The sequence below is a fragment of the Lacerta agilis genome, chromosome 9 (genome assembly GCF_009819535.1).
Source record: "Lacerta agilis isolate rLacAgi1 chromosome 9, rLacAgi1.pri, whole genome shotgun sequence".
Lineage (NCBI taxonomy): Eukaryota > Metazoa > Chordata > Lepidosauria > Squamata > Lacertidae > Lacerta > Lacerta agilis.
In genome coordinates this window covers 72,796,144-72,820,744 of record NC_046320.1, presented here as the reverse complement: position 1 = coordinate 72,820,744, position 24,601 = coordinate 72,796,144, and the positions used below count along the sequence as shown (strand labels likewise).

The following is a 24,601-nucleotide window of genomic DNA, read 5'->3' as shown; positions in this document are numbered from 1 at the left end:
AGTTCTAACTGTAGCTTCTTGTCCCACATACAGATTTCTCAGGAGACGGATGAGGTGATCAGGCACTCCCATTTCTTTAAGAACTTGCCATAGTTTGCTGTGGTCGACACAGTCAAATGCTTTTGCGTAGTCAATGAAGCAGAAGTAGATGTTTTTCTGGAACTCTCTAGCTTTCTCCATAATCCAGCGCATGTTTGCAATTTGGTCTCTGGTTCCTCTGCCCCTTCGAAATCCAGCTTGCACTTCTGGGAGTTCTCGGTCCACGTACTGCTTAAGCCTGCCTTGTAGAATTTTAAGCATAACCTTGCTAGCGTGTGAAATGAGTGCAATTGTGCGGTAGTTAGAGCATTCTTTGGCACTGCCCTTCTTTGGGATTGGGATGTAAACTGATCTTCTCCAATCCTCTGGCCACTGCTGAGTTTTCCAAACTTGTTGGCATATTGAGTGTAGCACCTTAACAGCATCATCTTTTAGGATTTTAAATAGTTCAGCTGGAATATCATCACTTCCACTGGCCTTGTTGTTAGCAAGGCTTTCTAAGGCCCATTTGACTTCACTCTCCAGGATGTCTGGCTCAAGGTCAGCAACCACACTACCTGGGGTGTATGAGACCTCTATATCTTTCTGGTATAGTTCCTCTGTGTATTCTTGCCACCTCTTCTTGATGTCTTCTGCTTCTGTTAGGTCCTTTCCACTTTTGTCCTTAATTGTGGTAATCTTTGTACGAAATGTTCCTTTCATATCTCCAATTTTCTTGAACAGATCTCTGGTTTTTCCCATTCTGTTATTTTCCTCTATTTCTTTGCATTGTTCGTTTAGAAAGGCCCTCTTGTCTCTCCTTGCTATTCTTTGGAAATCTGCATTCAATTTCCTGTATCTTTCACTATCTCCCTCGCATTTTGCTTGCCTTCTCTCCCCCGCTATTTTTAAGGCCTCATTGGACAGCCACTTTGCTTTCTTGCATTTCTTTTTCATTGGGATGGTTTTCGTTGCTGCCTCCTGTATAATGTTACGAGCCTCCATCCACAGTTCTTCAGGCACTCTATCCACCAAATCTAAGTCCTTAAACCTGTTTTTCACTTCAACTGTGTATTCATAAGGAATTTGATTTAGATTGTATCTTACTGGCCCAGTGGTTTTTCCTACTTTCTTCAGTTTAAGCTGGAATTTTGCTATAAGAAGCTGATGATCAGAGCCACAGTCAGCTCCAGGTCTTGTTTTTGCTGAGTGTATAGAGCTTCTCCATCTTTGGCTGCAGAGAATATAATCAATCTGATTTCGATGTTGCCCATCTGGTGATGTCCATGTGTAGAGTCGTCTCTTGTGTTGTTGGAAAAGAGTGTTTGTGATGACCAGCTTGTTCTCTTGACAGAACTCTATTAGCCTTTGCCCTGCTTCATTTTGAACTCCAAGGCCAAACTTGCCGGTTGTTCCTTTTATCTCTTGACTCCCTACTTTAGCATTCCAATCCCCTATAATGAGAAGAACATCCTTCTTTGGTGTCATTTCTATAAGGTGTTGTAAGTCTTCATAGAATTGGTCAATTTCAGTTTCTTCAGCACTGGAAGTTGGTGCATAAACTTGGATTACTGTGATGTTAAAAGGACTGCCTTGGATTCGTATCGAGATCAATCTATCATTTTTGAAATTGCATCCCAGTACAGCTTTCGCCACTCTTTTGTTGACTATGAGAGCCACTCCATTTCTTTTACGGGATTCCTGCCCGCAGTAGTAGATATGATAGTCATCTGAACTGAATTCGCCCATTCCCGTCCATTTTAGTTCACTGATGCCTAGGATGTCAATGTTTATTCTTGCCATCTCATTTTTGACCACATCCAGCTTACCAAGGTTCATGGTTCTTACATTCCAGGTTCCTATGCAATACTTTTCTTTACAGCATTGGACTTTCCTTTCGCTTCCAGGCATATCCGCAACCGAGCGTCCTTTCGGCTTTGTGGCATTTGGAATGAGAGTGACTTTATCCATACAGAGACATTATCCATACAGAGACAGAGTGACTTTATCCATACAGGAATCAAGTGCTGCACCTCTATCTGGCATTTCCTACAAGGAGCTCAGTGGCCTCCTTTGTCCTCCCCCCCTCACTTCTCCTCAAAGAAAGATGGTGAGGAGGATTAAGCAGTGAAAGAGACACTGGCCCATGGCCACCCACTGTGCTTTATGGAGAAACAGCAGCGCTAATTTCGGGGGGCCCCATCCTAGCCCAACGCAATAACCACTAAACCACACTATTCCTGAATATTACCACAAAATAATCAAACGTGTTTTACCTCAACGTATGCATTTCTAAACATATTTTACATTTTTTTAATGTGTTCTAAGATCCTTGGAGATCTTTGGGTAATACCAATGAATAATACTAATACAGTACTATCTGTAACTATTATCGTATCTGTTTTGGTATTTTAAGTCAAGTACTGCACCATAAAATTCAGATAAATGCAAAATCTGAAGTATATATGTATGTTTCAATCTGCCGATCAGTCAGGGAAGTTAGAATTGGGTTAGTCTTCTTAGGAATGCAGAGCATGAGCAAATTCACCTCTAGACCCATGCAATATTGTGCTTAAAGTTAAAGAGACCCCTGGCAGTTAAGTCCAGTCACGGACGACTCTGGGGTTGCGTGGTCATCTCAATTTACTGGCCGAGGGAGCCGGCGTACAGCGTCTGGGTCATGTGGCCAGCATGACTAAGCCGCTTGTGGCAAACCAGAGCAGCACATGGAAACACCATTTACCTTCCCGCGGTACCTATTTATCTACTTGCACTTTGACGTGCTTTCGAACTACTAGGTGGGCAGGAGCAGGGACCAAACAACGGGAGCTCACCCCGTCGCGAGGCCTCGAACTGCCAACCTTTGAACCGCAAGTCCAAGCGGCACAGTTGTTTAAACCACAGATTACAGCTGCACAATTTTGCTGCCACCTTGTGGCCTAAATTAATATTATTTAGTTTAAAGAAGTCCACCATAAATTCATGGATTAGATTAGAAGATCTTTAAATATCCACCATAGTTACAGCATAAACCCCAGATCAGAAACAAGACTTTTTAAAGAAACATTTAGCAGTTACTTGTTGGATTTTCCAAGGTGGACACACAATAAAACACTGCATTGCTTTCTGTTCAGTGTTCTAACCTAGTTTTAGGATACTCCATTCCCACACCCCAGGCACACAGCACAGAATCATAGAATTGTAGAGTTGGAAGGTACATTCAAGGGTCATCTAGTCCAACCCCCTGCAATGCAGTAATCTCAATTAAAGAATCCCTGACAAGAGCCCAAACAACCTCTGCTTAAAAACCTCCAAGGAAGGAGTCCTTAACTTTCTGAGGAATTCCCTTCCACAGTGCTTACCATCAGAAAGTTCTTCCTGATGTTAATTCAGAATCTCCTCTTGTTAACTTGAATCAATTTTTTGGGGTCCTACTCTCCAGAGCAGCAAAAAACAAGCTTGCTCCATCTTCCATGTGACAGACAGCCCTTTAGATCAGGGGTGGCCAACTCCCAAGAGACTGTGACTTGCTCACAGTTAAAAACTGGCAGTGATCTACCTCCTTTTTGGGGGTTCAGGTCTAAGTTCTTGAGCTTTTTTTAGGAAGGAGGAAGGCCCATTTGGGGGGGGGTCGGGTGAAAGTTGTTCCGAGTTTTTTCAGGGACGAGGTAAAATGTTGAGCTTTTTTAGGGGAGCCACAGTTGCTCGGCTTCTTTGGGGGAAGCCAGTGATGTACCGCAGACGTCCAGTGGTCTACCTGTTGGACATGCCTGCTTTAGATATTGGAAGATGGCGATTAAACCCTATGAATTACTTTCTCCCTTAAAGCGAGCCAAATGCATTTTAAGACAAGATTTTACTGACTGAAAATATGCAGTTTGAGGACTTTTAAAGGCCATTTAAAGCATTCAAAGGTGCATTTCTGCACCTAGAGGGCTATCACTGAGAAGAGCACACAGGTCTTTTTGTTGCTTGTGAATGACCACTTGCCTCCTTTATCCAGCGGTGTCTATTTTCAACTTTTAAGAACCGAAGAGGCACAGCATCATTTAGTACAGTTCCAGGGAAAGGAGGGAACTCATTTTCTGCCTTTCCCTGCTGCCTTTAAAAGCCTGTTGCTAGCATTCAGTTGCCACACGGCAACCACTTCAACCTACTGAACTACAAATAGCATGACACAACAGAATTGAGGTGCCTTCATTGTATCCTTTTGGGCGCCTACTTTTGTTTACATAAGCCTGCCCCAATATTTAAAGTGATGCTGAAACATGTTTTAATATGTTTTTAGTTTTAGGTTGATTTTAATGTTTTGAATGTTTTACATGACTGGTTTTTTAATGAACAATTTTATTGTTTTATATTTTTTGTAAACCACTTTGTGGCTTTCTCTCACAATCAAGCGGTGTATACATTTTATGAAATTAACCAATGAAATTAAGTGTGGGAAACTGTAGTCAAATATAACTAGCAAGTTTAAGACTAGTTAATGGACAAAAAGGTTGAGACCACACAACTGTATTCCTAGACTCAGCTAGGTCACCTGGAAGGAAGTTAATTTTCCTCCTTTGTTCATTCTCTTTCACCATGTGACCTCACCGAGATAGGACATGCTCAGACCACACACTTGTACATGTGTTATATCCCACTATGGATCGGTCAAGATGGTCAGGCGCTAGAAATCAGGGAAGGAAACACAGCCAGGGAAAGGAACACAGCTGCTCAATGCAAAACCAAGTTACCGCAAGGATCAAATGTTTACCAATTCTAAAGGAGTTCAATTCAGTAAGTTACATTGACAATGAACATCGTTTGACAAGCTGGACCACCTTCGTCACGGTGAGAGCTCAGTCAGTATCTGACAAGCAAATAAAGCCCAAGATTTCCTCCAGGCTCAAGATCTGCCAGAAGAGATCCAGAGGAAATTAGATGGTGTTTTCAAAGATATTATAAACAACTGTATAAGGAAGATGAAATAGAAGAATCTGAAATGAACCAGTTTCTAGAAAAAAATGGATTACATAAAGTCCCAGAGGATAAAATAAACATGCTCAACCACCCGATTACAATGCAAGAGATAGAAGACGCAATTAACAATATGCAGCTAGGAAAGGCACCAGTACCAGATGGATTAACTGCAAAGTACTATAAATCATTAAAAGATTGGCTGTCACAGCCTTTGAAAGATGTTTGCAATGACTTATTAGAAGGAGGTAGGGCACCGGAGACATGGAAAGAGGCCTATATCACACTGATTTTGAAACCTGATTCAGATAAGACTATGATGAAAAACTACCGTCCGATTTCGCTTTTGAATGTGGATTATAAAATATTTGCTAATGTCATGGCTACGAGATTCAGAAGAGTGCTGAAAGACTATATTCATAAGGATCAAGCAGGTTTTTTACCAGGAAGACAAATAAGCAATAACACGAGAATTATTGTTGATATTTTAGAAAAACTGGAAAAAAACATAAATACGGACTCAGCATTAATGTTTATAGATGCAGAAAAAGCCTTTGATAATATATCTTGGAAGAAAAACCTAGAAAAGATGGCAGTTGGTCAACGATTTCTTAATGGCATTAATGCCATTTATACAGAACAAAAAGCAAAAATTATAATTAACAGTGTGATATCGGAGGAAATTAGAGTTGAAAAGGGAACAAGACAAGGGTGCCCTATCTCCCCTTTGTTGTTTATCACGGTCCTGGAGGTCCTTTTAAATATGATACGAGAGGAGAAACAGATTAGAGGAATAAAGGTGGGGGAGAAGGAATATAAACTACAAGCCTATGCAGATGATCTGATGTTATCCCTACAAGAACCTGAAAGCAGTGTCCCCAAAGCCTTAGAAATAATTGAACTCTTTGGACGTGTAGCCGGCTTTAAATTAAATAAGGTGAAGACCAAAGTATTGACCAAAAATATGAACCCTGTGCAGATACAGAAGTTACAGGACTGTACTGGCCTTAATTTTGTTTAAAAAGTAAAGTATTTAGGAGTTAATTTAACCGCAAAGAACCTAAACCTGTTTAAGGACAATTATGAAAAAAATATGGGCAGAGATAAAAAGAGACTTAGAAACGTGGACAAGATTGAAACTTTCATTGACGGGCAGAATAGCTGCCGTTAAAATGAACGTATTACCAAGGATGCTGTTTTTATTCCAAGTGTTACCAATTTTAGATAAACTAGATTGTTTTAAGATATGGCAAAAGGATTTGACGAAATTTATCTGGCAGGGGAAGAAGCCAAGAATTAAATTTAAAATATTAACGGATTCTAAGGAGAGAGGAGGCTTTGCCCTGCCAGATTTACGGATTTATTTTGAGGCAGCAGCCTTTTGCTGGTTGAAGGATTGGTTCAAACTGGATAATACTGATGTGTTGGACTTGGAAGGGTTTGATAACGTGTTTGGATGACATGCTTATCTTTGGTATGATAAAGCCTTTAAAAATCATATAGTTAGAAAAGCCCTTTTTCAGGTTTGGATGAGAAATAAAGATTTGTTGGAGAGAAAGACTCCTAGATGGATTTCACCTGTAGAGGCCAAGGCCTATAAAAGACCTAACATGTCTGCAAAATGGCCAAGATATGTAGATATACTGCAGCAAGAAGGTGAGACGTTTAAGCTGAAAAGTTATGATCAAATGAAAGAAGAAGTAACCGACTGGCTGCAGTATCATCAAATTTATGAAACTTTTAGATTAGACAAAAAGATTGGTTTTCAAACAGAGAAATCAAAGCTGGAAACAGAGTTAATTGAACCGAACTCCAAAAACCTTTCCAGGATGTATAATTTGTTGCTAGAGTGGCATACGAAAGACAAATTGGTTAAATCTGTAATGATAGATTGGGCAAAAGATGTGGGACATAATATTATGATGGATGACTGGGAGCGGCTGTGGAAGGAAGGTATCAAATTCACTGCTTGTAATGCATTAAGAGAAAATATTATGAAAATGGTATATAGGTGGTATTTGACACCAGTGAAGATAGCTAAGATATATCATGTCACAAGTAATGTGTGTTGGAAGTGTAAAACTGCGGAAGGTACCTTTTATCATATGTGGTGGACATGCCCAAAGGTTAAGGCTTTCTGGGAGAAGATTTATAATGAACTCAAGAAGGTAATGAAAATTACTTTTAGCAAGAAACCAGAGGCCTGCCTTTTGAGCATGATCAATCATGAGATACCCAGTCAGGACAGAGTGTTTTTTATGTATGCCACAACAGCTGCTAGAATTTTACTTGCAAGAAACTGGAAAGGCGAAGAGATCCCGACAGTGGAAGAATGGCAGATGAAGCTAATGGACTTTATGGAACTCGCTGAACGGACCGCGAGACTCCGAGACCAGAGGGAGGAGAAGGTGCAACAGGACTGGAAGAAATTTAAGGATTATCTAAAAAATCGTGTAAAATTGGATATTTGAGCAGAATTAGCATGGTGAATTGGCTTTAGCTGGTTGATGTTACAAAAATTGTATATAAGAAGCATTGTTATGAATGATTTAAATGTTTAAGAATGTCTTAGGATATGTAGTTTAAGTAATGAATTATATTTGATTAATTAATGTCTTATAGACTATTAAGAAGAGTGGTTAATGTTAAGAAAAAAGATATATAGTTACTAAAGTATATTGATATTGAACGCAGTTGAGGGAGCGGGGGAAGTCCCCCCTTAAAGAAGATTGAAACTAGAATTAAATAATGATAGCTTACTGTTTTGGTTTATGTAGGTATGTATAAGTTTTTTCTTTTTATTCTCTGTTGTTTTTATTTGATGTGTTTATTATGTTTTTTTATTGTGTATTTGTGTGTGTATGGTGTTTTTGTTGTTTAATGCGAAAATAATAATAAAATATTTCTAAAATAAAAAAACAAGATCTGCCAGAAGAGGGCATGAACTCTGGCTTCCTATTTGGCCTCAAGTTCACCAGGTGACTTCACATTTTGTTTTGCTCTGCATGTCTCACATGCAGTGCCATGGTAAGTTTGCTTCTCCTGGTCTACACAGAAGGTGAAAGCACATGTGCTTCAGGAACATATAACCAGGCAGGTGTAGAAGTAGCACTGCAGGATGCCATTTTTTGCAGTAGTACCTGGCTCAAAGCATAGAATTGGCGAGAGAAACCCCTTGAGCGCCACAGCCTCAACCCAGAAGCAGCCAGCCAGCAGCTCCCACACCAAAAAAGTCCACCCTCCAGCCTCCCTCACCTCTGTGCATGAGATGTTGCCACCATGATAATAAAATTTCAACATGTAGAAATGCAACGGGGGGGGGGGGAGCATGTGAGGCCCTTTTCCACTAGCGAATGAGATTTTGATCTGGGGAGTGCAAACCACATGCCAAGAACTGAAACATTCAGTTACACCCTGGAAGCCACAGGAAATTTCTTCACAGATTTTGTGGGCTCTTAACTTGTTTAGGGGGTACTCTCATTTTCCCACTCATATTGAAATACTGCCCCTGAATGAAGCCAAACTTAAGATTCACAACATGTTTAGAGGTATGAGTCCCCCAGAAAAAAAGCACTGTATATAAGTATGCATTTTATTAAACATCTAAAAGTAGACTAGGCACATTGCAAAAAATAACGGGCTGTCCCTACCCAAAGGTTTTAATCTTCAAAATTCAAGGAAATTCAGTGCTTTTTTCCTGAAAATATGTTTAGGAATACTCTCATTTTCCCACTCATACTGAAATATTGCCCCTCAATGAGGCCAAACTCAGATTCACAACATGTTTAGAGTCAGTGCCGCATTTACGTATAAGCTAAACAAGCTACAGCTTAAGCCCCACCCACCCCCCAAAATATGAAGGGGGAAAAACAAATAAAACCTACAGGCAGCCAGAGTGTTTTTGTGTTGCGGAGGCTCCTATTTGTTTAGCTCCCTCTGGGGTCCATAAAATTACCTCAGAGCATCGATTCAGCACAAAAAAGGGGCAGCTGGACATAGAAAGGGCCCCATTCCCGCCAGGAGCTGAGGGCCGCATCCAACCTCAACCCTCAGGGGCCCTCAGAGTCCGAGGCCTGTCCCCCTGGGCGCCGCTTTACCTGCGCGGAGGGAGAGGGCGAGAGAGAGGCTCCAGCGAAGGCCGCGCTGCTCCTCCTCCTCCGGCTCCTCCTGCCTCGCCCCCGACGCGGCCGCTGCTCTGAGGGGAACAAGCGACACGGACGGCGGCAGCGCTGCGCATGCGCGCCCCGGAGTTCCCGGATCGGAGCGAGGGAAAGCCTGGCGGGGCCGAGAGCCTTTGCGCATGCGAGGCAGGGAGAAAGCAGCCGCCGGGCGACGGCGGGAAAGGGACCGAGCATGCGCGGGACAAAGCCACGCATGCGCAGGCGGAGACGCCGCAAGGCCGACTCAAAGAATTCGCCCGGCGAAGCGTGCAAGCTTCCGGGTCCCGCAGGTCTCTTCTTGATGCCTCCAACCACCCTGGCAAAGAGCCATCTCCTCCCTCCGTTCCTCCAGTCGTCTTTTAAAGCCATCGAGGTTGTCATCTTGCCCAAAGAGGCACATTGCGGTGTGTGCTGCGCATGCGAAGTGCCTACATTTGTGTGGATTTGAAATAACTATAAAAAGTGGCACTAACAGGCACTCCTTTCCCCACTTGTTGGTATATTCGAGAAGGTCCAAAGAAGGTGTCTGGAGGCACATTTCACAATATGTATCAAAGCAGCTATACGAGTATTAATACTCCTTTTTAAAAGTATATTAGTTTGCAGCATGCCTCCCCAATCTCCGAGCGTTGTGAGGTTCCAGGTGCTTCTCCAGAGTTCGTGTTTCCTTTTGGAAATGAGGCACAGCGGAGACTGTGGTGTCTTTAGGATATATGGTTTATTTACATACAAACATACAGTGGTACCTCGGTTTAAGAACAGTCCGCAAAAACAGAAGCTGTCTTGGTTTGAGAAATTTACCTTGGTTTAAGAACGGAATCCGAATGGTGGAAGGGCACCGGCGGCTGGAGGCTTCATTAGGGAAAGTGCGCCTTGCTTTAAGAATTGACTTCCGGAATAGATGACGTTTGAAAACCAAGATACCACTGTACACACACCCTGATCCTACAATGGAGGGGCTCACAGCATAAACGCCCAGAAGGCCTTGCTTCTCATTGTCATGAAATCACAGAATTGAATAGTTGGAAGGGACCCTAGGGTCATCCAGACCACCCCCAGCCATGCAGGAATGACATCACCATAAAGGCTCTCGCAGTGCCTCACCACAGGGTGGGGGTGAGTGCAGTGGAGAAACAGCAGCTGAGCGAGGTCTAAGCCCAGGAATCCCTCCTGCACTACCCACAGTGCCCTTTGGCTGCAGCTTCTCCCCCTTCCTGACCTCCATGCACCAGCTGAGGCTCTCTCCGCAAGCCATCCTACCCCCCCCACCCCCACCCCGAGGCCAGGAAGAGAAGAGGAGCTCTTCCAGGTGACATGGTGCTTCACCAAGCCAAAAGAAACCCACCCACCTTCAAAAATCACAACATACTAATTCCATCTCCACTTAAAAAAAAAACTGCTAAGGAAAGAGAGTCTCTTTAATCTTTTCAGACAGTTTGTCTAACTCAGCATATTCTACTAGCTGTGTTAGCCATTCTGATTTAGAAGGGATTTGATCACTCTTCCAATGTGTAGCAATACGTATCCTCGCAGCAGCAGTTCATCTTGAATTGGGAAGGCTTCAGGAGATATCTCGAGAACAGTTGCTGTAATTTAAACTCGGTAGTAGCTTTTGAACAACCTCTGTAAATAATACATGTAAAAGGAAAATGGCATAGATACCTATACTTTATTACTTAACAAATAGACAAACATATGCAACAGCTTTAAAATGAATGAAATATGGAAAGGACGGGAGGCCAGACCTTTGGGAAAAAATTATTGTTAAAGTATTTATATTTTTTCTGGATGATTTGGTTTATTGATAACAATGAATTTAAGTTTGTGTTGTACATATGCAAGTAAGATAATAAATCATAATAAACATTTTTTTTAAAAGAAAAGAAAGTCCCATAACACTCCCAGGAAAGTCGTGCTTTCGAACTGCTAGGTGGGCAGGAGCTGGGACCGAACAACAGGAGCTCACCCTGTGACGGGGATTCGAACCGCCGACCTTCAGATCGGCAAGCCCTAGGCTCTGTGGTTTAGACCACCGCGCCACCAGTATCCCAGCGCCACCCGTGTCCCATCATAATGATATATGCAGACTAATCTTTTGGCAAAACACAGCAAGAAGCTTGAGACATAGTAGAGCTAACCTGCTATTTATTTACACACTTTATACAGACAAAAGCATAATGGTCCCTGTTCCGAGAGAACAGGAACTAGTAAAAGTGAAAGTACATTGCTCTTAAAAACAAATAATAATTTTTATTAAATTTTCTGAATTACATTTCAAAATATTCATTTAAACAACCTTACATCTATGACTTCCCTTCTTCTCCTTCCGTGGTTCATATCATACATCCCTGCATATTGTACATGAACTAAACCATTGGTAATCCATTGTTACATCCATCAAAACTTATTGACGCTGTTGAATTTATCTTAATGCTACTAGCGTTTTTAAATACAACACAATTTCCACCTATACATTCAGTAAACATTTTCCAGTCTTTTCAAGCAACAGGTTCTTCTTGGGCCACAAGTACTGCGGCCTTCACCAACCTGGGCTGATGGGCACTGCAGCACAAAAGAGCTGGCGGGCACCAGGTTGGCAGAGGCTAAAGTAATGAAACGAATGCTGCCTTTAATTACAAAAACAGATGTCATTATAGAATTGCAGGCAGGGTTGGGAGGCTCTCGCATGTCCATTCATGCGCTCACTCTTCCGATGCTCCGGTTTCCACTGGCCCTTTTCTGGTTTTGCTGCCTGGCTTCCATTTGTCAAAAGCCTCTCTTGGTATGTCTCCACTACCCTGCATCAAATTAGCTCCAATAGATTTTGCCAGCTGTCATTTAGCGAGCTTTGAGGGTTCGTGTCCAACCCTTGTGGCACTTGTGGACAGCCCTCTGTGGCTTTTTAGGAAGAAATGTCTGCCTGGAGATCAAGGGCAATCCAGGACGCTTAGCTCTGCCACAGGGCCAATCATCACCACAAACTTGTCTAATCCCTTTTGAAGCCATCCAACCTGCTACTGCATAGCCCCCATATTGTCAGATGGGTATATTAGGGAGGAAGACAGTGTACTTCCTGGGCAATTAAAAATCCTTGCATGTAGAAAACAAGCATGTCAGGGACAGGGGTTGAAGCCTAGCTGTTGCCCCGATGTGCTCATTTTCCCTCTGAAGGAAATTGAAAAGCTTTCAACCCAATCTGACATGACACAGGACCTTTAGCCATTTAATCCATAGCAAAGTAATAGCACATCAGATCTTGCATCGTGTCCTGGTGCCAAGGCAGAAGACAGGATAGAGCGCCTCCCAATTTGAGAGAGGGGATGCAGCAGAAAAACTTGTTTTTCTAACTGTTTTTCAGCCTTCAAATTCCTGGTTACGCTGCAGGCCCTTATCCTCCTAAGGATCTCAAAACCAAAACACTGAACTCTCCTTCACTGCATAAATTCCCTGCTGCTCCTGAAGAGGTGCCAGGCTTGCTGGAGTTGGTACCTTCCCCTCCTCGTCTCTGCACTGAAGCTTGGGTTATGGAAAACCTTCGGATTTTCCACACAATCTGTTAAGATCCAATTCGGCACATAAGATTGAGCTTTTGCAAAGCACGGAGAGAAATTCTCAGACCCCCGGGAGAATTAATCAGTGGGAGTGAGCCCTAACTTCCAACTCATCCTGCAGCAAACGCCATGCCTCCCTACCTTTCCAGAAATCCCCCCTCTGAAAAGCATCCTAGAATAACAAGGAGGTGACTGCTAAGCCAAGCCAGGGGCCTTGGTTATATGCCCAGGGATCGGACTGAGTCTGCCCCCTAGCTTGAGCAAGCGGCCAGGATCCACTTCCCGGGCAGCAAGCTCAGCCCAAGGACCTCCTTTGCTACCCACAAAGTGACCCAAGGGGTCTCTTTAATCGGATCATTCATGGTGAAGTGCCGGCACTCAATGGTACCAACCAAGGACAGGGAGTGGACTTGTGTGCCCATGCATCCCCCTGTCCTATGGACTACCCCACCCCAAATTAAATGAATAAAAAGACAAGGCAACTAGTATTTGGGTCAAATCAGGTCACAACTTTATTGACTACTTATGGAAAGACTGGGGTCGACAGGAAGTGAGCGAGTTCTTGACCTGCATCAAAAAGTAAGTCCCTTGCTGGATTGTACCTGGGGAGTGCTGTGGCCCTAGCCCCCAGCTGGGTGTCCGGGGAGAAGCATTTCTCCAGGATCCTTTTTAGCGGCGGGCAGGCAGAGGCTACAGCCTCCTCTCCATCGTTGACTATGCCTATCCAATGCCTCAACCAGCCCTCGATCAAATGCTCGCTGCCAAACTGCTCACATCTGAAAACAATACTTTAAGCCTCCCACCAGGTCAGCCAACCAAATATCAAGACCCTCATCGGAGAGGTCTATGCCATCCTGTCGGAATAAGGCCTCTCGTTGGAATGTGATGTCAGGGTGCCGGATCACCCAGCCACCCAGCAGCTGCACATTGTACGTTATGTCTCGGTTCACTTTCTTCCTTGTTCTGCTCCTTGCTCTGTTCACGGCTGCCGGGGTCGGGTCTGGGATGCCATGCTTCTGAATAATAGGCCAGTACTGCCTGTCTAGTAGCTCGGACCAACAGAGGCTGGTATGCGGGTATAGAAAGTGCAAGGTCTTCAAGTCTTCAGTGATAGCCATGATCAGGTCGTTGTCCTTTTGTTCGCCCAGGTCGTTCTCACCCAGCTGAAAGATGATGATATCAGGTGGGCCAACCGTGGAGATTCGAGCCGTCAGCAATGGTAGGAGCTGATGCCACCTCATTCCCCTCTGGCCGATCCACGACACGTCTATATTCGAGGGGAAGCCCAGGTTGCTGCCCCAGTTGGACGAAACGGCACGGACTTCGGCCCAATACACAATGCTGTGCCCGCAAATCCATACCTTCTTGGTGGCCAATCCTCAAAAAACCAAGAAAATCAACAAGACAGTGTGAGTTCAGGGGCGCAGGTGTGCCTTGGAATGCCTCCTCCTGAGGGACTTAATTCTATCTGCTGGTAAGCCCCAATTAGTGGTGATGTGGGGGGTTGGCTGATGAGCAGTGGTGGGAGGCACCAGCCGGGCAGAGGAGGAAGGCTCAAAGCCTGGGGAGTTTTGGTGGGGCACAAGCACAGGTCAGAGGGAAAAGGAGGAGAGGAATGGTTAGGTGATGAAGAGGCAACAGGCTTTCTCGAGCCGGAAGAGCCAGGTGCAGAAAGCGGTTCAGACTCAGCAAATGTTGCAGAGGAGGAGAGGACAGAGGCTGCAGAAGCATCTCAGGAGCTTGCCCTTCTTACTGGACTAAGCTCCCCACCCCCCTTATCTCCAAGGACACAGAGGGCTTTGCATGTAGCAGAACAAAGAACACAAATTACCCACCTCCCCGATTCCCACCCACCCACCAGGAGGAAGCCCTTGGAGTTCCTTGAGTTGCCACCATCAGAGATACAATTGCAGTGACTGTAGACAGGCAGCAGTGTATCCAAAGCAGTGACCAGAGGAGGAATAAACAAAATCGAAAATTCTTTCTAGTAGCACCTTAGAGACCAACTGAGTTTGTTCCTGGTATGAGCTTTCGTGTGCATGCACACTTCTTCAGATACACTGAAACAGAAGTCACCAGATCCTTAAATATAGTGGGGGAGTGGGGAGGGGTATTACTCAGAAGGGTGGTGGGAATGGGTGATAGGCTGATAAGTGTGGAAAACCTGTTGACGACTCTAAACGGCTGCAATTAGTCTTGCAGGGAAAGGCAAGGGGTGAGATGGCTAAAGATGGCTTTGTTATGTATAATGAGATAAGAATCCAATGTCTTTGTTCAAACCAGGTTTCTCCATGGTTTTAAGTTTGGTGACTCCCCCACTATATTTAAGGATCTGGTGACTTCTGTTTCAGTGTATCTGAAGAAGTGTGCATGCACACGAAAGCTCATACCAGGAACAAACTCAGTTGGTCTCTAAGGTGCTACTAGAAAGAATTTTCGATTTTGTTTTGACTATGGCAGACCAACACGGCTACCCACCTGTAACAGAGGAGGAATGACCACTGGGAGGAGCAGAGAGAGAAGAAACACCCTGGTGCATCTGTCAGATGCCTTCACCTGCCCCAGCTGCAACAAAACATGTCTCTCCTGCATCGGCTTCTACAACCACAGCAGATGCTGCAACCTGCCAACAGCTTGACCTCACCCCCTCCATTGTCTTCCAGATCCCAATCTAACGTGCAATTTACCTAGCTGCCTGCAGAGGGATTCAAAAACTGCAGATGAAGAATGCCTTCTTCTGTGTTTTGCTTTAGTTTCGGTTGAAAACCAAAAACCTAAAAGGCAGCTTTGCAGAAGAACTCAACATTGTGACCAACTTGGGAGTCTCCAGACCCAGGCCGTCTCAGCTTCTTTGACGGGGCCGCCTGCTTGGCTATGCCTTAAAATAACCCAGCAGAGGCCGGACACCTTGTCCTATTGCAAACCCTTCACTCTAAATCGTTTCCCCAGGTCTTGAACCGAGGGGCGCTCAGCGCCTTGGCAGAATACCCTGGCATTTCATGCAATGAGCAATTACAGTTTCATCACCACCAGCCCCTGGCTTTTTTTTTTTTTTTTACAAAGATTTTATGGGTTTTCCACAAAGACAAAAAACAATACAGTAAAACAAATACAACATCAACAAATACAACAGCTAAAACAAAAATAAACAAAGATACAAACCTAGACTGGAATACCAAGATTCCTTTTACTAATAAAAAAAGTCTTGTTTCGAATCTACTTGGGGGACTTCCCCCATTTTCTCTCCTTTGCTTCCAATTCTAATTTACTTTTATAACTTCTCATCTCTGAAATTTAAATCTATCACCATCAAAATATCCAGATATAACTTCTTAATATTTATTTTTACTTCATAATACAACATATTACTTCTTAAATCAAATCCTACATCTTACTTTACTTAAATAAATCAATTCACATATCTCTTCACTAATTCAAAATCATAAATTCTTAACACACTGACTTCAGGGTACCATGATGAGCCGTCCTAATTATATTTTAAGTATTTTCACCCTATCCCCCTTCTAACCATTTTCCTTCGCCATCTCGGGATCACCCACCAGAAATCTCTCCACCTCCCTCCAACATCATTGTCCAGAATGTCCTCTTCTTCTTTATAGCCAAAAGTCAGACCGCAGTCCGTAAACATCCTTGCAGAGAACTCCAGGGAACACAAAGCATCACCTTCCAGCATCTCCATTCCAAAGTTCCAGTCATCTTCAAATTGCAATTTCAAAAGTCGTTTTCCCTTCATTTCTAGGCTCTCACCCCAGAAATCGGATATAAATTGTCTTTCAACCCTGGGTCTCTCACACCAACAGGATTTTCCATCTTCTTGGAGTTGCATAGTCACTATATTTTGTTCCTCAAATATTTCCTTAAGTTCCCTAGCAAGGTTTTCTTTCAGTTTAGCAAAGTTCTCAAGAGTCTTTCCTGTTGCATAAAACTTTTCCTCAACATTCTGCTTCAACAATTCTAATTTCTGGTTTAACAGTTCTAACTTCAAAAGAATTATCCTTTGTCCATGGGTTATACCCGGATCTAAAGCCAGTTTAAAAACGAAACCAAGCATGGTAGAAGTAGGCAGATGGTATCAAGTTTCAGTACTTTTCCATCTTTAGCCACAAGTTTCAGCCGCCATTTCCCCCCGAATCAGGGTGAAAAGATTATAATCCAACAACTTCAAAGAAGAAATATTTCCAACATCTTAGTTCCCCTAACAGGGATTCAGCCGATCTCACTTGTCAAAAAGCTCCGTAGAGACATTGTATCCGCTAATGCAGCAGCAGCTAGAAACATTGTTATTTTCTTCATTCAGCAAAGAGAGGAACGGGCTTCCTTTTTATGTTCCTCCCGGAGTGCCAATTGCAAAATTTTTAGATCCAATTAACTCCGTACTTACGGCTTACGGGGTTCTTTTTTTCCCTTCAAATCAGGTAAGAACGACACGCTCATTGCAGGCGGCAGCCGCCACTTCGCCTGCCCGGTTGGGGCATAGTCTCCACAGCCCAGCGCCGTTGTCCCTTCACTCCCACACCCCTTTTACAAGGGGAACGGGAGAAGGGTTCAGCACCATAGTGGGCCCGCTGGACGCTCGACCCGCGGTTCGGCGGAGCCCGCTGTGCGGTAGCGGAGCTCCTACCCCCGGGACAGGCCAGGGTCGTCTCGCTACCGAAACGACCCACGACCGCCCGCAATGGCGTCCTCGCCGGAAGTCCAGCCCCTGGCTATTTTTAGCTGTCTGTTTTGCAGAGCCATAAATGAAGGTGGCAGGAGCGCGGCAGGACTCTCTAAAACATCTCCAGAGCAATTTGGAGATTGTGGGCAAGCTGGCAACTCCTCAAGAGCGTCACCTCCAAGTAAGAGCATAACTAGGCTCAATGCACGCTGGCAGTGGTCTGGCACTTTCTGGCCAAGGCGGTGACCATTATGTGGATCTCAGGGTGTGGCTCTCTAACATGCTGCAAAGCACATTGCCCCCTCACCCATCAACGTCTCCTATCCACCCTGATCCCCTCTTCTAAGCCTCTGCTCTCAGTCCATGGTTGCCAGGAGGAGCAGGGAGATTATGTTGTGTTTCGCCAAGGCAGCTAGTGTGCAGCAGCTACTGCTGCATATTTAGCAGATTAATTGCACTGCAGAAAGCGTGCTGGGGAGACCACACATTCAGGAAAAAATGAAGAAATGCAAAAATATTTTTTGCTTGGCTTTACTCCTTCAACCCATTCACCAGGGTACTGAGAGAGGCACATTGCTGACGCAGCTTCATTAACACAACTTAACAGCACTTGCTATACTGCTTCACAGCTGTAAAACTAAGTCATGATATTTCCTCTGGCCTTTAAAGAGATACACATCTTGTGAAACAATAAGGAACCTTAATATTTAAACCATTCAACATTTCCCTTGCAGTTCATTATTGTGGAACAAAAACGTAAAGCACATTTTGTACATGTCTTTCATGTGTAACCTTCGGAAGTGCTTCAGTAAAAATGTCCGCAATTTGATTGTCCCCTGGAACATATTGAAATACAATTATTTTGTCAGCAATCAGTTTCTTTACAAACTGTAAACGTAATCTTAAGATTCTAGTGCGCTGCATATTGGTCTCTGAACACAGGATAGTGAGTCCGCTCTGGGAATCAAGGTAAACTTCTACTGGTAGTGTTACTTGCATCTGAAGATCTGCAAATACTTATAGATCCCATTCTATATCACGAATGGCCTGAATGCATGCGCATAATTCACTCTCTGTTGTGGAGAGACAAATAATGGTTTGTTTCTGGGACTCCCATTCAAATGGACACCCATTATAACAGAACACCATACCAGACACACCCCTGTAATTATTTTGTTCCAGTTTGCATTGCAGAAAATTTCAAAACCTTTGTCAATACTTGACGTAAACAGCAACCTATAATGTTTGGTATGTTTAAGGTAAATTACAACTCTCTTAAGAGCAAAGAAATATTGCATAGTGGGCTTTTCCACAAATGTTGCTAGAAAGTGAAAAGCATAAGTTATATCTGGCCTCGAAATTCTTTGAATGAAATTTAGCTTGCCTATAGCAGAACGATACAAAGCCTTGTCAAGAAATGGCTTATCTTCACCTGTAAATGTGAAACAGCACACCATAGGTGTTTCATTCCTATTTGCATTTTCTAAACATAACATTTTGAGATCATCATTTTTTACAGTTTGATGAAACAGAAAAGATCCATTTTTGCCTTCCTCAATTTGCATGGATTAGTAATTTTAGCTATGACTAATTCGACATCAAATTTCTTCTGCAACTGTGATAGTACCTGTTCATATTCCTGTTGAGTCTTTGTAGAAGTGAACACATCATCTACACACGCACATATTTTTGTTACAGAGTTTGCCCTTTCCTTAATATACACACAGTTGTCTGCCCTTCCTTGTGAAAACCAATATCCAACAATTCTTTCGCTAAAGTTTGGTGCCAATTCCTTCCGCTCTGGTGCAGACCATAAATGGATTTAATTTGCATACCAATCCTTCAACAGCGTCTATGACATCAGAAACACACATAAAAAAACTTTTATTTTAAATCTGCAAATAAATATGCAGTTTTTATATCCGAATGATGAACAGAATGTCCATGTTGTGATGCATCTTTTAACAAAAGCTTAACTTTTTCATATTTTACACGTGGTAAATAACACAAATCATAATCTTCGCCTGGAATTTGTTGAAAACCCCAAGCAACTAATCTAGCCTTGTACCTTACAACTTCATTTTTGTCATTCATTTTAACTTTATAAACACATTTTGAATCAATACATCTCATATCTGGGCTTTATGGTACAAGACACCAAGTTTTATGGTCTTTTAAAGAAGCTATCTCAAAGTTCATAGCTTTAGTTTATACCAATTCACAGCTTGGTGCTTAGGTAAATTCTGAACATCATTGTAGCTTTTTGGCTGAAAAATCACCTTATTGGCATACACAGTACAGTGGTACCTATGGTTGTGAATGGGATCCGTGCTGGAGGCCCGTTCACAACATGAAAGGACTGCAACCTGAAGTGCCGTATCTGCGCATGTGTGCTGCCCGATGCAGCACTTCTGCGCATGCACAAAGCACAATTTAGTGTTTCTGCACATGCGTGCGCACCGAAACCTGAAAGTAACCCGTTCCGGTATTTCCGGGTTCTGCGCGTTCGTATCCCATAGCAAACGCAACCTGCAGCGATCGCAACCTGAGGTATGACTGTATTGAAATATTCCTCTGTAAAACGTGGCTCCTGTCTCTTTCTATTTGAACATCTCAGTCCGGAAGGAGAGTTAGACTCTTCAGACTTAATGGGACTAAGTAAACTACTAGTTTCAGGTTTTAAATCATCATTGTCAGACTGAAGAGATGCCTGTAGGCTAAGCTCAGGGTCAGAAAACTCGAGAGAACTTAACCTCCCCTCGGGTGCCTGTAACTTTAAATCCTCAAATTACCAGACTCAACAGGCTTTTCATCTTCTTCCATTAATTCAGAATCACTATTATTCCCTCCTCCTCCTCCTCCTCCTCCTGCTGAATAATCTTCCCTTTCTTCCTCAGTACACTCATACCTCGTGTTGCATACGCTCAGTGTTGCATACGTTAGAGTTACGCACCTCTGCAACCCGGAAGTCCTCCACGGAGCGCGCACAACGCGCGGGTGTGCAAAAGCATTCTGTGCACTTCACGCATGCGCAGAAGCACAAAAACCTGCAAACTTCCGGGTTTTTTCTTTTGGTTCGTTTGTGTTACGTACGCCCAGGTTACGTGGCACGACCCAGAACGGATCGCGTACATAACACGGGGTACCACTGTATTACAGTGGTACCTCGCAAGACGAAATTAATTCGTTCCGAGAGTCGTTTCGTATTGCGAAAAATTCGTCTTGCGAAGCACGACCATAGGAATGCATAGGAATTTAATTCCCATAGGAATGCATTGAAATTTTCGTCTTGCGAGGCTGCCCCATAGACAAATTCGTCTTGCGAGTCACCCTTTCGTTAGTGAATGCCTTTCGTCTAGCGAGTTTTTCGTTGTGCGAGGCATTCGTCTTGCGGGGTACCACTGTATCTATACCGTCAGTATCTTGGAAAACAGCAACCCCATTCCAATTTAGTTTGTATCATGCATCTGGTAATATGAAATTTGCCAGTTGCTGGTATGTACGGTAAATTCTGTACGCCTCCTGCTGGTAGCCCATTCATTTTCCCTTAACACTACACTCACCCAATTTCTGCTTAGTGGGATAATGCATAACAACATCTGAACCCCAAATGTGCAGGTATTTCAGATTAGAGAGTTATTTAAACAACATGCCATAGGGGGTGACATCTATAACGGGAATGATAGCTATGATTATTGACATAGCAAAAAGCTTGGAGAGCTTCAGTCCAAAAAAAAATCTGGGCAGATTAGCATCATGCAGATATGTTTAAACATCTGCCTGCAGGTCACACAGCAAAACTTCAACAAGCCCATTTTGCCAGGGACCTCAGGGCAAGATAATTCATGAGTAGTCCCCTGCGCTTCCAGGAAATTCTGAAAATCCTCAGAAGCAAGTTCCCTGCCCGTCAGGAAACAGGTTCTTAATAGGCTTGTTAAAGTGCGTTTTGATCCAGCTACAAAAAACTTTGTACTTCTCAAATGCTTGTGATTTCTCAGCAATTGCATAAGTCCAACAATATCTACTATACTGGTTATCAGAGTAAGCCAGTATTTAGAACCTCCTAATGGTTATGGGAGTGCCTCAACTAAATCACAATGTACACACTCGAATGGCTCAGTTACCTTCCTATTTGATCACCTACCTTTGTGTGCAAACCTAATCTTATTCTTGCAACAGGATAAACATTGCATAAAGTATTTACATGGTTTTAAGTCCATTAACAATACTCTTTGTCTTAATTACATCAGCAAATTCAAATGTCCTAAAAATCTATGTGCTTAATGGACACATCTGGAATGTGGTCTTACATTTTTCAACCCATCTTGACTGTGCTGCTCTGCAATTTACAGGTGGTTGTGATTAGGTGCGAAAATTCAGTCTATATAAACCCTCAGACTCTTGGGCATACAATAGATGCTTGTTCCCATTGAAAAACTCACACATTGACTCACAGCATTGGACCAGGCACAGTCTCAAGCTCACCCCAAATGCTCCCATGGGCTCTGGCGTGGCCCTAACCCCTGAAAGGGAATCGGACCAAAGCAAGACAAGCCCCTGGATTCCTTTATCAGAATACCCCTTTGCGCATAGGGAGGGGCAGGTGTGACAACCTCCCCTTGACCACACCTTGAACCAACGCCTAACTGCCACACGAACACCCGTGCTCACCACCAAACCACTCACACCTGCAACCAACCCATCAACCCCACAGACACCTCGCTCAGCCAAACATCATTTCCAGCAATGGAAAGATTTACACCATCTGCCTTGTACATGGCAACATCCTTGAAGGTAATGCCCGGATGGCGGATAAGAGCGCCTCCCAGTTCAAGAACCTTATTGGACACGGCGCCATCCGTCCGCTTCCTGGCCCTTTCGATGGCAGTTGGGCAGTGGCTACCAAGCCACACACGTCGCTGTAGCAATTGCGACCAAAAGATTTTGAGTCCGGGGTGAGCGGCCGCCAGCTCTTCCAAGTCCTCTTTAATACGGCAACGCAAACTTAAGCTGTGCACCAACACCAAATCATTTTCGCCCAGCTGCACCACCATCGCTGTGGGAGGTCCTTCACAGGACACCTTCGCCCGCACCATTGGGAGAAATTCATCCCATCGCATTCCATGTCTGCACATCCAGGATACGCTCACATGGTCAGGAAGGCCAAGACGGCTCCCAAGCCCGGATTTCACAGCCCGCAGCCTGGCAAAGTGCACAATGCTGTGGCCGACAATCCAAACACGCACGGCTGCTAGACCTGAGAAGGGAATAACAAGCAGGCATCAGAACACACACTGCTGGTGACGCTTCCTGACATAACCCTTGAAGCGTCAGACTTCCAGCATCCCATATTTTTTATCCTGTCAACCGACAGGCCCCAATGTGCTGCTGTTGTGGCAGCGTCTATGAAAATAGTTTTGCTAAAAAAAATAGTGTTTTGCTAAAAAATGAAATTACAGCGGACTGAATCCTGATAGTCTTAATGGCACGACCAAGCTGCAACAGGTGCGCCAAATACTGCAGCACCTGCTCAATAGATGGGAACAAACTCCTATCGATAGCCAAGGACTGTGAGTGAAAGGCTAAGAAGTCAGTCCAGGCTTTCTTATAAGACCTAAGTGTAGAACGGGAAACGGAAGCTGCTACTGCCTGTAAAACTAAATGCTGCCAAGGTTCCATAGATGATCCAGGGGAAACTTCGGCAGCAGCTGCTGTGCTTCCGGAGCCAGGGACCTGAAGCAATCAATATGAAAATGGGACAGAGCATCAGCAATGTTGTCAGAAGCTCCCAGAATGAACCAGGCAGAAAACACAATATTGAACCTTAAGCAGTGCAGAACAAAAGCGTGTAAGAGGACCGAGACTCTGCTGGAGCGTGAAGACTGCTTTGCCAAAATGTTCACCACTGCCTGGTTCAAATGTGCAATGCCACTACAATGGGAACACAACAGAAGAGCCACACTAGGCTACAGTTCAGGGTTGTCATTCACAACTCTGACTGACTCAGCTTAGCAACACGTCTGCCCACAACAGTTTTTGGGTCTGACATAAAACCTGCTCAAGAACTTTCTTTGCTGTTGCTTTTTGGTCAGACACACTTCTCCCCAGTAACACCTACCCCACAATCTATTAATTATTTGCTTGTTTCATAAAATGTACACACCGTCCGATTGTACGAACCAATAAACACAGCGGAAAAAGCTAAAATGATAAAATGATCAGTAAGAAGAATTACTAACAATTTAAGGCTTTGAGAAATCTCAAACGGAAACAAATTTAAACTCGCACCATCTTTATGAACATCCAGGTAGGCTTGCCTATATGCAAAGATTATTTTACCAGACTGGGGGGAAAGCACAGCAAAGGCACATGCATGATATCACTAGACTTTTTAATAACATCCCGTATTGATACAAAACTGTCCACTGAAATGGCAACTCTTAACAAAAAATAAAAAATCTGATTTTAAAATGCTTTTCAGTCTTTTGGCAAAGTATAAAAATAATGGGTTCTTATTTAAAAGTAACACTAAGGTAGCACTATGTGTATTGCTCTGTACGAGTAAAAATATGTACAGTTAAGACTATTTTAAGTGTGAATAAAAAATAAAGTTGAGTATCATGAAGGCAGAACTGTATAGGGAAGCTTTTAATGTTTGATTATTTATCACATTTTATATTTGTTGGAAGCCGCCCAGAATGGTAATCACGTCAGATGGATGGGATACAAATAATAAAATAAAATTATTATTATTAGTCGGAGGTAGGTCTCGGATCTGGATCAGTTGAAGACATCTGTATGAGGAGGCCAAGATTAAAGAGGCAAGACACAAAGTGTGGGATTTAAAGAGGGTCACTTTATTAACTACAGGTGAGTAACTTAGAAACCGCAGACAGGAAAGGAGGCGACGTGTGGACAGGAGTCCAAGCCTCTTGTGAGACTCCAAATCCTGTTGTGATTGGCTAAGCCTACCCTGCAGGGAGGAAGGTGGTCTCTATTGCTCTCCTCTCCCCCACACCGTACCCCTTAAGGTGAGCTCTGGCTGGCTCATGCACCCTTGGAGCCCCACAAATCCAGGCGAGTGACACGGGTCAGCTTCAAGTGATCCCTTTCCTGCCCCACAGGTCCCATAGCCCTGCGGGCAAGACCCTGGAACTGCTTAGCAACCTGAAGTGTGATTTGGGGTACTCATCGGTTTTGCCAAATTCTCCCGATCCACAGGAGGATAAAGC

The 24,601-nt window shown here is 43.6% G+C and overlaps 1 protein-coding gene across 4 annotated transcripts in view; it reads right to left on the bottom strand.

Annotated features, from left to right (window-relative positions):
• Positions 1-12,378: 12,378 nt before the first annotated feature.
• Positions 12,379-24,601, bottom strand: part of LOC117053410 — a 45,375-nt gene continuing 33,152 nt past the window's right edge. For 3 of the 4 annotated variants that reach the window (XM_033161117.1, XM_033161114.1, XM_033161115.1), the window contains one exon: positions 12,379-14,069. In XM_033161117.1, coding sequence (XP_033017008.1) covers positions 13,462-14,069 — 608 coding nt within the window. In that variant the 3' untranslated portion in view covers positions 12,379-13,461. The remainder of the gene's footprint in view (positions 14,070-24,601) is intronic. The other variant, XM_033161116.1, reaches the window with a different exon arrangement.